We start from the raw sequence: 12,479 nt of genomic DNA, 5'->3' as shown, positions 1-12,479 counted from the left end.
TAGTGCCCTTGGAATTCAGAAGAAGGCATTGACTCCTTGGGACTGGCTTGTGGGTTCTGACAACTGAACTCCAGTCCTCTCCGAGAACAAGTGATCTTAGTCACTGAGCCATCCATTTTTCCAGCCCTAAATTGCCTTAAATTGTCCTCCCCCTTCACCTCCATTTCCTTGTACCTCTTGGTGGATGGAAGCGATGGTGTTGTGGCCTCACAGTAAAGGACAGTTGTTGGACTCAAGCCCTTCCTTTCTTGTTTCCTTGGTTCAGTCATTAGAGTAGACTTTTTGAGGGTCAGGACCTCTTGGTGTGGAACAGGTTCCACTGAGATGGGTCAAAGCAGATGTGCTCAGGAAGAGAGGACACTGGGTCTTGGCTATCTGTGGTCAGTTTTGCCCAGGGAGTGGGAATAGTGAGATTTGAGCATAATTAACAGATTAATCTGGGAAAGAGCTGAAGGCAGCCATAGTAGGTTATGAGTTAGGGTGATGGTCCAGTAGTCCAGGCTCATTTTATTCTTGGCCTACACCATCAAAACTTCCTGAGAGATAGTTGTCAGCTCTTTCTCCTGTTGATAACTGCATTCTCTGCCATTTTTAAAAATGTTTCTTTTAAAGGGGGATGGTCCAAGTTATTACTACTTTAAATTTGATTGTAATCATCTTTTTGTCATTAAAAATAGGAGCATTTAAAATATCAATAGTGGCCATTTATCAATATCTAAAAATTAAGTTTGCTAAAAATGGACTAGTTTTTCAGTAATTATATTAAAAGGCAGATCAAAAATAGGCAGAGAAAAATAGACAAACCCATGTTTACAGTAATTGTGCTGTGACTTTAGTCTTCAGTAGTACATTAGTAAATGGTTCACATTTAAATCACATTTGTGATTTCACAGTTTGGATAGAAAAAAACACCTCTTACCTCAGAGGGATTAAGAGACAGTTTATTATGGAGCCAAATGTGAGTTGACAGTGCCTATGCTAACCTCGGGCAGCATGTTCCCATGTGGAAACAGTAAATCAAGGCAATCGAGACAAAAAGCATGGTGAGCGCAGAGAGAGGCAGGGTGCAGCAGCAGGCCTGCTTCAGATGTCACCTGATTGACTTCCAAAGGTTAGGGCTGCTGCAGAGCTGGGCAAGGAATTTTTTTTTTTTTTTTTTTTTTTTTTTTTTTTGGTGGTGGTGGTGGTGGTGGTGGTGTGTGTGTGTGTGTGTGTGTGTGTGTGTGTGTGTGGTGCTGAGGCTAAAGATAGCCCCCAAAAGAAATTATAATTTGGCTGTTGGATAGGCATCCTTGCATACTGTCCATAGTCATACACGTTTTTTATTAGTATTTTTATTAGTAGATCAGTTTATGGGGAGAGATTCTTTCCAGGAATTCATGACTGCAGTTGTCCCTGTTGGCAAAGCACCACAGTTCATGCTGGGGTGGAGTTGGGTAGGGCATGCCATATTATTTATTGAGCTTTAGGAGCCTAGGAAGGCCCATTTTAGGATCTGAGAGAGATGAGGCTGAGCTGTGGGCAGCACACGAGTCTTTAAGAGGCGCACACATCTGATCAGAGCTGTTATGGATACTATCAGAACGTGTGTAACTGTATCTACCTGACAGAATGAAGAAGGGACAATGGATGTCCAGAACCCAGATTTACTTACTGACTGCATGGCTCCCTCTGTGTAGTTTGTGCTCCATAAACCATCTGACCTAAACTTTAAGTGATTAGAAGTGAAAATGGGTCCTGTAGTGACTCTGGAGTCTCTATAGGATTCATTGTTTTAATTAGCAAAATACAAATATTGTTTTTTAGTTTAAGGTAAGTATGCTCTAGGACATCTTGGTGGGCATTGTAAGAATTGAGGGAAGAATACTCAGACTCCATCTTGAGAGACCGAGACTGCTCATTGAAACAGAATGAAGCTTAGCTGCCTTTTGAGGGGCTGAGGGAAATATGCACACCACATACACACACCGCTCGAACACAGAGCTATCAGGAAGTTACAGCTGTTTTTGTGGTTTAACTGGGAGTAGGGTGAGTTGTGTTTTCTATACCCAGCATATTGGTTGTTTTTTGTTTTTTGCAGGTGGAGGGATAGGTGAGGCTGGGTTCTCTCCCAGTACAGCCTGACTCAATTCCTCATGCCCTGATGGTGTTTATTACCCAGCACCCTGGCTCAGGAGCAAAGGGAAAAAGTCTCTGGGAGACTACTGTCTCCTAGGCCTTAGAATCTAGAGGTTGGCTGTGATGGTCTCAGAGGTGGTGGAGGCACATTGACCTTTTGGTTGTATAAGGACCGGTACCCTTTGGCCATGAAGAGTCTGTGACTGTCTTGGCAATAAAAACTTGGAGCTTGTTGGAGGAACTTGGTTAGACAGCTGAAAAGGAGGACCAAACAGTAAAGCTGTAAAAGTGAACATTTGGCCTGCCACATGGTCCCCAAATAGTCCAGGTATCTCAAGTGTTTTCTACTCTCTTTCTCTTAGTAATTGTTTAGCCTTTCCCCTGCTGGGCTGGATGGTCCTGTGGAGCAGCAGTCTTCCCTAGGAAGGCACAGATGCTGCTCTTCCAGCAGCTGTTACATCTAGTGCCCACTCTTCTGGAGGACCGCTGTAACCAGGGCGTGTATTGGATTTTGTGAGGTGACCACACTGCTATAGTGGGGTCAGGTCTTCCTAGTCTAACTGGTCAGTTGTCTGTCTTATACCTGTTGGAGCCCTGTCACTGGTGTGCTCGTAGCTGATGCCCCTGCTAGGACTTTCCCAGATGGACAGGGAATAGCTTGAAGTTTCTCTTTCTCTGACTGTTATGGACAGACAAGATATCTGTAGATATCTGTAGATATTTGAAGTTGTAGGTACCCCACGTGGAGGATTTTTCCTGGGCAACTCCCAAATTATGTCATCCTTATGTTACCCCCTTCCTGTATGGAACTCAACTGCTTGCCCCTTTGTAGGTGCCTCTGCCTGTACTCCTGGGCTAGCAAAATCAACACAACAGTATTTGAGGAAGGACTAGTAGGTGTCTCCCCATCCACCCTTATGTTTTCAAGGGACTGTTGGTTGTCATATTGTGGCCCAGGAGAGGTGTTGGCCCCAGTTCCAATACCACTGGAATGAAAAATTGCAGGGCTCTTGTTGAGGGAATAATTGGTTGGGATCCAGGAAGTGGGTGGCCCATAGGAGAATAAGGCTGTCCAAATTAATTTGGTAATTATTCAGTCACAGGAGGGTAGAAGTGGAAGAAGGCTCCAGACAGGAATGTCAACAGGGGGGTTTCAGGCGTTGGGGAGGGACCTGGGCCTGAGAGCCAGATAAACTTAGGCTGTACAGTGTTGCCGATGATATGCTCATCTGACCAGAGTGAAGGGGATGTCAAGGGGTTTTGGAAAAGCTGGGATGGTTTGTACTGGGCCCAGGGCCAGTTATAGGTCTTTCTGTACTGTATCCAGGAAAAGCAGAACTTGGAATGTACTCAGGAAAGGGAGCAAAGAAAGAAGTTGGTGATTATTCCTCAGCGATTGATAGGAACTGGGAAGTCTGTATATTATGAGCTTAAAGGTAGGGCTTAGAGGTATGGAGTGAAACTGGGGGAACCTTCTTGAGCCTGGAAAGGTAGACAGGGTTTTTACATTTCATTTTGTGGTGGTAGGGGCCTGCCATTTATGTTTTAGAGAGGAGTGGGATGGATCCGAGACACACTCTATTTGGATCTCAGGGAGAGGTGAGTAGGGTAGGATGGTGTCTTACTCCAGGTTTCTCTTGCTGTGATGAATCACTGTGACCAAAAAGCAAGTTGGGGAGAAAAGGGCTTATTTGGCTTATTTCCACATCATAGTTCAAGCAGGCTAGGAACCTGGAGGCAGGAGCTGATGCAGAGGCCTTGGTGGTGGTAGGGATGCTGCTTACTGGCTTGCTACCCATGTCTTGCTCAGCTTCCTATCTTATAGAACCCAGGACCACCAACCAACCCAGAGATGGCACCACCCACAAGGGCTGGGCCCTTCCTTATTGGTTACTAATTGAGAAAATGCGGCCTTACAGCTGGATTTCATGGAGGTGTTTCCTCAATTGAGTCTCCTCCTTCTCTAGTAACTCTAGCTTGTGTCAAGGTGATACCAAGGTGTACCAGCCGGTACAACAGGGGAGGTGGGAACAATGGCCTGATTAATTTTTCCAGGGTTTTGGACCGAGTGATAAGAACTACTAGGCTTTTTAGTAACTGAGAATAGGAGTGTTGTGATGAGAACTGGTGGGTTGTTAAAAGAGCTGTTTGGCCATAGTGAGTGGGGTACCACATGGGTGGTAGGCATGAGGATAATAATTGGTCCTGGTGACAAAGTCAGAAGGGTCTCCCCAGGTTCTGAAAATGGGACCAGACTAGAGGGAATAGGTGGGCCCAGGTATAGAATGTCACTGAGAGGTCGAGGGTACGGATATGACCGGACAGATGGCCCATCTTCCATTAGCCCCATTGTCTGCAGCTCAGACAAGCCTTGGGTTAAAGGCACTCCTTAGCACAATGGCCAACTTGATTGCATCGAATACAACGTACAGTCCCTTGCCCAGATTTGTGCTGAACCCTAGCACAACTAGGCAACATATCATGAAACCTGATGCCCTCTGAGGGTCCAACCCTTTGAACTCTCTCCTTGTACAGAATGTGGCACCTTCATGTGCCCCTAAGCACAGCGTGGATAGTCTTGTCTTCTAGTGGGGCACCTTGATTTGCATGGCCAATGAGGAACCCTAATCTTGCGCAGGATTTTGGCACCCTCATGCATAGCCAGGATAGCGCCAAACCTTGCCCTTCCCTCCTCTCCTGCAAAGCGGCACTTTTGAGCTTGCCTTTCTTGCAACGTGGCACTTTTGAGTGCATCCCTCCTGCAACATGGCACTTTTGAGTGTTGGCCCTGATCACAGAACCCTTCGAATTCTCCCCTTGTGCAGTTTGCACCCTCAGGATACCTCGGAATCCTCCGAGCTGTCTCTTCCCCACCCCTCGCGCAACTTGGCACAACCAGAATCACGGCCCTACGGGAATCGCACTAAAATCCTCCGAACCCTTGGGCAGCGCGGCACCTGGGCTCGCGCAATGCCGCGGAACCCTCGGAACCCTGCCCTTGTGCAGCTTCGCACCCTCAGGATAACTCGGAACCCTCTGAGCTTTCCCTTCCCTTCCCCTCACCGCAACTCAGCACAACCAGGATCACGGCACAACCGGAATTGCGCTAAAATCCTCCGAACCCTCGGGCAGTGCTGCGGTGCAGTGCCGCGGAACCCACTAAACCCTCCGAATCCTCCCCTTGTGCAGCTTTGCACCCTTAGCCTCTCGCGCAACTCGGCACAACCAGAATCGCAGCACAACTGGAGTCGCGCTAAAATCCTCTGAACCGGTGGGCAGCGCACACGCGGCACCCTGGCTCGCACAGTGCCGCGGAACCCACCGAACCTTCCCCCTGCCCTGCAAACCGCTGATCGGAACGTGTAGAAATCCTCCGATCTCCCCTCCCCCCAACTCTCCAGCAGCGTGGTGCCCTAGCACGAACCCCCGCTCCCCTTGCGCAGCGTGGTGCCCTCGTGCTCTGGATCGCCCGTTAACCCCCCCCCCCCCGCCCCCCCAGTGCAGCAGTCGGCCCGCGCTGGACACCCCCCTCCCTTCTCCTCTTGCTGACGCGGCATGGCGGCAGCGCGGCTTTCGGCTTTCTACCGGCCCTATCGGCCCTCGTGTAGTTCAGATCCCTGGTGAGCAGTGGGGCACCCTAGTGCTGAGTTTTCTTGTAGCCCAGAAATCTTCACCCTAGCGCTGAATCTCGCGTAGGGGAACCTTTGAGCGGCCTGGAACTCTTGGCCGGAGCCCTCGAGCTGCCGGATCAGAGGAACCCTCACCTCGCGTAGAGCCTTCCCCTCCTGTGGAGCCCTTCCTTTGCGGAATCCTCCTATAATGCGTGGAATCCTCCCCTGGCAACGGAATCCTACCCTCATATGCAGAATCCTCCCCTCGCATTGCCGCGCTTCACGCGGGGAACCCTAGCTTACCTCAGTTCTCCAGGATGTCTGCGTGGTAACTGGCGGTGCTGTGCTTCTTGCTGCCCGCTAGAGCAAGGAGGGATAGATATAATGTTGAAGCCTCGGCAGGGGGTGGAGATTATTAAGTTCCGCCCCCCCTCTGCTCAGCCCAACCTCACCAGGCTCCTCCTCTTGCTCCAGCCTGGAGCCTTTTTTTTTTTTTTTTTTGATGGCCTTACAGTCCTGGAAGTGTTTCTATAAATTGCCTGCTGAGCAGGTTGGAAAGATTTAGAGGAACACCAGAGAGACCAGATATTTCAAGCAGACTTGAATAACAGTTATTATGGTTATGTTTCTTCTTCTTCTTCTTTTTTAAAAGCTGTTGTCTAATTGAGTAGCCCTTGCTTGTCTTGAACCCAGAGAGAGAGAGAGAGAGAGAGAGATACACTTCTCTTAGTCTTTCCATTGCTTGGATGCAGAGTATGCAATGCCACTCCTGTGAAGGTTTTCCTGACCACCAAGCCACCAAAAGCATAGTTTTACAGGACATACACAGGCATTTCTCTTCCACACAACTCAGTTGCCAGTATTGGTTCAAAATTTGAGACTTACAGTTTATTTTAGGCACATTTAAGCAAAGCACAATTTGAAAAAAAGTTCTCTGGTTTTAATTAACTCCCTCCCATGTGTTCAATAAGTCATGACTACATTGATTCTTTTGTGAGGTTCAAGTGAGTCTTCTGTATAGATAGATTCTATAGATTAAGGAAGTAGGCTCATGGGAGGAGTCTGGGGGAAGCAGGCTCATGGGAGGGGTCTGGGGCAGCTGCTGTGGCCTGGCCTTACAGAGATAGCACAGAGGTCACCAGGCTATTAACCACCCCTGCCCCCAGCCTCCTGGGCTGGAAACAGGTTATCTACTCTCCCTTTGAAGAGACAACCCTGCGTGTTTAACATTCCTGGCTTGCCTAGTGCTTATCTGTGAGAAAAGAGCCTACGTGCCTTTATGTTTGTTCATTGTGTGTTCATCCTTATCCTCTCCAAACAGGTGACTCACTTTTGAGAAGTTCAGCCAGATCACTCCTGGAATTCAACACCACTACAGGCTGCCAGCCTTCAGATTCACAGCACAGAATCCAGACTAGCATTACATTTCTGTGTGGGAAGACCCTGGTGAGTGGGGCCCTCTTCAAGCTCCTTGTTAAGAACATTTTCCCCTTCTGGTGTTCTTGTTAGAGGAATTCTGATCCTGGAGGAATAAATGGTCAAATCCTCCCGCGCCCCCCCCACCCCCACCCCATTTATATTCACCACCCAGAACTACCAACTAAATGTGTCTTAAAGATGGTGAGAATTGGAGTGAAACTTGAGTTAGGATGAATGTTAATTTTAGACCAACCTATAACCACACTATTGTGCAAATTGAGATCTTAAAGTCTGTTTGTGGCATCATGAACCACGGAGGTCATGTTGCAGAGCAAGCTAGCTGCTGATTTACTTCTGTTGATTGTTCTTAAGAACTTGGTGTTTACTGTAGGAGAAACAGGACTTGGAGGTGAACACCTTGGTCTTTCTCATGGGTTGGGGAAGGTAGAAGTTAACTGTCCTGTGCAGGGGTTAACTAGAGTTAACTGGTTTGGTTGCCAGAAGGGGCTGTCTGGGGGTGGGATCTGGTGCCTCTGCCCAGGCTCAGCTGCTCATGGGCTCCTCGGGGACCTCCTTACAGGATGGATGAAGTCATACTTTCTGGCTCTGATTTTGCTGTTTTTTTGGTTCAGAGACCATTTGGCTCTTGAGAAGAAGGCGAAGGATAATTTCCCATGAGTTTACTCTGCTTGTGGAACTGGGGCAGCTGGGCAGTCAGTTAGACAGGATGTCTGGAGGCTCTCATCTCCCAACTTAGTTTTCTGTTTGGGGGACATTCTTGGTGAACTTGTTGAAGTAAGGCAGTTATGTTTCCTCTTGTTGCACCCTTATTTGCAGTATATTTTACAATGTTTCAAGTTTAAAAACAAACTTGTATTATTGAGTAGTATGTTAACATTTTTTTTTTAAATAGGGAACTCCTGAATTTGTAACTGCCACAGACTGTGTGCATTACTTTGAATGGAGGACTACTGCAGCCTGCAAGAAAGACATATTTAAAGCTGATAAGGAGGTAATGGGGTTTGAGACTATTTGGTCATGAAATCTACTCTGGAGAGCTTGAAAGCCAGGGTGTGGATTCTGCTGGGGAGGAGGTGAGAGAGGGAAACCATAATCAGAATGTGTCCTGAAAAAAAAAATCGATTTTCAATAAAAGAAAAATATAGAAAATTAAAATAACCTCTTACAAAGAAGGTTGTGACTTTGCGATGGAAAGATTTAAATGACTTATTATAGTCTCTTGAGGTGAGAGTTTCTTTCTGTGGATGTGAGGTTCCATTTGCACAGAGATACCATGAGATTTAATTGTTAAAAACGACTAGGCCAGCTTCTGGTGCACACAGCACAGCACAGTACAGCACAGTCTGTTTTGGCTTTAGGGTTTTGCCCTGCACCCCTTGGGCCCTCAGGGACTTGACTGCTTCATCTTCCTCTGTACCTGCTCCCTACCCATGAAACATCTCATTTGGATGATTCTTTTACTGCCTCTTTTCTTTTCTTTTCTTTTCTTTTCTTTTCTTTTCTTTTCTTTTCTTTTCTTTCCTTTCCTTTCCTTTCCTTTCCTTTCCTTTCCTTTCCTTTCCTTTCCTTTCCTTTTCTTTCTTTCTTTTTCTTTTTTTTTTTTTTATAAAATTTATTTATTATATGTAAGTACACTGTAGCTGTCTTCAGACACTCCAGAAGAGGGCGTCAGATCTTGTTACAGATGGTTGTGAGTCATTATATGGTTGCTGGGATTTGAACTCAGGACCTTAGGAAGAGCAGTCAGTGCTCTTAACCACTGAGCCATCTCTCCAGCCCCTTTCTTCCAGTTTTCATTGTCAGAATCTCATGTAGCCTAGGTAGTCCCAGACTTGGTATGTGGCTGAGAATGACCTTAGACTTGTAATCTTTCTGCCTTCATGGTGTGATTAAATCATGATGGTCTACTTGATAGATCTAGAATTACCATGGAAATAAACCTTATGGGTATGTGTCAGGGTTTCTAGATTAGATTAATTGATGTAGGGAAACAAATCGTGAATGTGGATGGCAGCACGCTATGGGCTGGGGTCCTGGAGTGTGTGGAAAACAAAAGTGAGCTGAGACTAGCATCCTTCTGCCTTGCACTTCCTTGTGGATTAAATGTGACAGTGACTTCCCACTCCTGTTTTCTACCATGAGGAGCTGTGCTCTGAAATCCAGAACCAAAATAAATCCCTCCTTTCTTAAGTTGCTTCAAAACTGAGGAAAGTAACTAAGATACTCTGCCTCCTGAATGCTGGGATTGCATGTATGAGTCACTGTACCTGGCTGCTCTGAAGTTTACAGCTCGCCTCTCTTCTCAGCCAGGGGCCTGGAATGCCTGTTGAATTGAACTCTGTCACAGTTCCTGGGGACAGTTTTCCCTGTCTTCCATTTTCTACACTGCCACCTTGTTGCTTCTGCTACTGGCTTCCTTCTGCTGGCTGGAGGGCAGCTGCTTGTTTTCCATCCTCAGAGCAGATTGCTTGTCGCCTTCTCAGTGAATGTTTCTCTGTGTGCTGACACTCATTTGTGGGATTTGAAGTACTGGGGTTTGCTGTTCTTTCTGGTGTTTTTGAAATGGTCTGGGAGTCACTACATAGCATAGGCTGTCCTCAAGTTTGCAGGATTCTGTCTCTGTCTTCTGAGTTCAGGAATTATCCGTGCCTTGGTTGCTCTTGACTGCAGTCCAAATAGAAAACCTTTTTGCCACCATTTTTCAAGGAATTTGGTATTTAACTGGAGTTCTGCCTGCTCCTGGCTGTCACAGGTTACTCCACCTCTAGTGTGTGTCAGGGAGGCTGTTTGGCTGTGTGGAGGAGGCTGGCAGCCCTGTAGAGTTTGGATTTTTACTTCCTGCATAGTAAGGACCTTTTAAAGCAAGGAATGTATGCTCTGGTTTTTGAAAGATTCATCATGTAGTTGTGATGAAGTAATGGGCGAGGAAGGGGATCAAAGCTGGAATTGGGGGACCAATGGCGACTGTTGGATTCTGGTAGTTTGGACAAAGGTGGTGACTTAGGTGGAGGTGACAAGAAGCGAAGACATGAACGACTGACAGAACTAGCCACCATTTGGATGGGGGCTGTAGTTAGATGTCATGGTTTTGACCCCAGGTCACTTGGCGACCCTCCCCCCATCATTGACTGAGATGGAGGAGAGCATGCTGTTGGGAGAAACTGTAAACACACTTCAGTATTTTGAAATGATTTCTGTGTCCAGGCAGCAATGTTGGTGGTGTGGTAAGAGCAGTAGATCCTTCAGATCTGGGTCATCTGGCAGGTATTTGAGCCAGTCAAAGGACAGCCAGGGATGACTCCTGGAACAGGACAGTAGGATCAGGTGTAAATTTGGGAGCACTTCTGTATTATTATTATTATTATTTTGAATTTTGTTTATTGCATGTACACGATATGTGTGGACGCATGTGTCGTGGTACGCATGTAGAGATCAGAGGACACTGGAGTTGGTTCTCACCTTCTACCTTTAAATTCAGGCCTCCAGGCTTGTATGGCAGGGGCCTTCCTACTGGAGCCACCTCTACATTTAGAATCAGAAGGGTGGCGGGGGTGTTTCCAAGATGCATTTGAGGCAGCAGGAAACCAGGTGTCTCTGGCCAGGAATCCAAAGTAAAGGGGGATGAAGGGCTTTATTGAGGCTGTGGTTCTGAGATCAGGGAAGCCTAGGAAATGAGCTTCTGATCTGGTAACAGGCAGAGTCAGCTGTCAGGTATGGTTTTGGTGTGGTGAAGGGCAGGCACCCAGATATAACAGTGTTAGCAAGAGGAGACAAAGGACAGGGGTGGTTCAGGAATTTTTCTCTAAGCTACAGAGATGGGAAGGTAGCTGAGGGAGATTCAGGAACTAGAAAAGATCCTTGTAAGTCAGTGGATGTTGGTAGCTGCAGGAAGTGGGAAAGGACTGGGAAAGAAGAGTGATGTAGATGGGAGGAGGTACTTGCAGACGTAAGCCTTAAGAAGGGGAAAGAGACCTTGGGAATGGTACAGAGGGCTGAACTGATTTTTGAGACAGTGTCTCATTCACTATGTAGCCCTGGCTGGCCTGGGAACTTGCTGTGTAAACTAGGTTGGCCTTGAATTTACAGAGCTCCTCCTATCTTTGACTCTTGAGTGCTGGGATTAAAGGCTTGCACTACCATGCCTGACAGAACCGTGTTTATTCTATACATAAGGGACAGAAATCACTGTTCTGTATGTTCATCACAAGTTTGAGATCTATCAGCCCCATGGGATGAAGGAAGTGGCTCACTTCTTCTCTGCTTCCTCAGGTACCATGCTATGCATTTGATGACAAGTTACAGAAGCATGATTTAAACCCACTGATCAGGCTAAATGGTGGCTACCTGGTGGATGATTCTGATCCTGACACGTCTCTGTTCATCAACGTGTGTAGAGACATAGGTAAGAGTTGGTTTAAGAAGAAGGGTGAGGTGTGGTCAGTGCCTGCCCTGACCCCTTTGACATGCACATCCTCATTAGATCTCTGAGAAAGCTATTGTCCTGAAAGGTGTTCTCTGGAGAGCTGCGTTTGTCTCCCTCAGCAAATCTGATCCTTTCCTTCCACCAACTACAAATTCTACTCAAGCTATTGTTGGAGGTTTTCTTTCTCTGCCAGATTATTGGAAAACCTTCTGTTTGACATTTCCTCTACCAGACACTCTGGGATTTGGGGCTCCATGGTGAGCTTTATTTCAATTTGCTGTGTTTACCCAAACCTTCTGGCTTTGAGTTGGAGGCTGGGTAAAAGGGCTGAGGGATGACAAAGACTCTAAGAATGTGATTGTGGTGTGTGCTTGGGGTGGGATAACCTCTCTGGTGTTCTCCGTAGAACTATGTGAGAGGCCAGCATATCTCTCCTTGATAGACAGAGGCTGTAAATGAAGGTCTCTATCTTAGAAGAGGGGTACAGTTTTACTATGTATTTATTTATTATCTGCTAACCTCACTAGTTTTTGTGCTTCCCTCATGGGCTCAACACTGGGAGCCCTGTAGATCAGGACTGGTCTTTCTGCTGTGTTAGCTGTGATCATGCCATAAAGAAATTGTACTGCCAAGTAAGGAAATTTTAAAAAGAAAGAAGTAAAGAGGGCATATTTTTCTTATGTTTCAATCTTACTTTCTCTCTCTGTATATATGAGATGTTGGTCTTAGAAAAAATTTGCAGGAGTAAAAGCCAGTTCAGTATATGATACTTAGTGGGTGGTAGGAATAGGGCCAATTTATAGTTCTTTATATTGTATACATATATTCCATCTTACTTGTATATTCTAATTAATAGCTAAAAAAATAAGAATTACACTCCACCCAGA

The 12,479-nt window shown here is 46.4% G+C and overlaps 1 protein-coding gene across 1 annotated transcript in view; it reads left to right on the top strand.

Moving 5' to 3' along the window:
* The window catches only part of Igf2r (insulin like growth factor 2 receptor), an 89,509-nt gene that overhangs the window by 23,451 nt on the left and 53,579 nt on the right, over window positions 1–12,479 (top strand). The window contains exons 3-5 of the mRNA XM_085833096.1: window positions 7,051–7,175; window positions 8,062–8,160; window positions 11,439–11,571. Coding sequence (XP_085689222.1) covers window positions 7,051–7,175; window positions 8,062–8,160; window positions 11,439–11,571 — 357 coding nt within the window. The remainder of the gene's footprint in view (window positions 1–7,050; window positions 7,176–8,061; window positions 8,161–11,438; window positions 11,572–12,479) is intronic.

This window comes from Mus caroli, unplaced genomic scaffold, assembly GCF_978045245.1.
Source record: "Mus caroli unplaced genomic scaffold, Mus_caroli_1 scaffold_18, whole genome shotgun sequence".
NCBI classification, from domain to species: domain Eukaryota; kingdom Metazoa; phylum Chordata; class Mammalia; order Rodentia; family Muridae; genus Mus; species Mus caroli.
The sequence above is the reverse complement of the archived record's forward strand: the minus strand, read 5'-3'. Positions and strand labels throughout refer to the sequence as shown.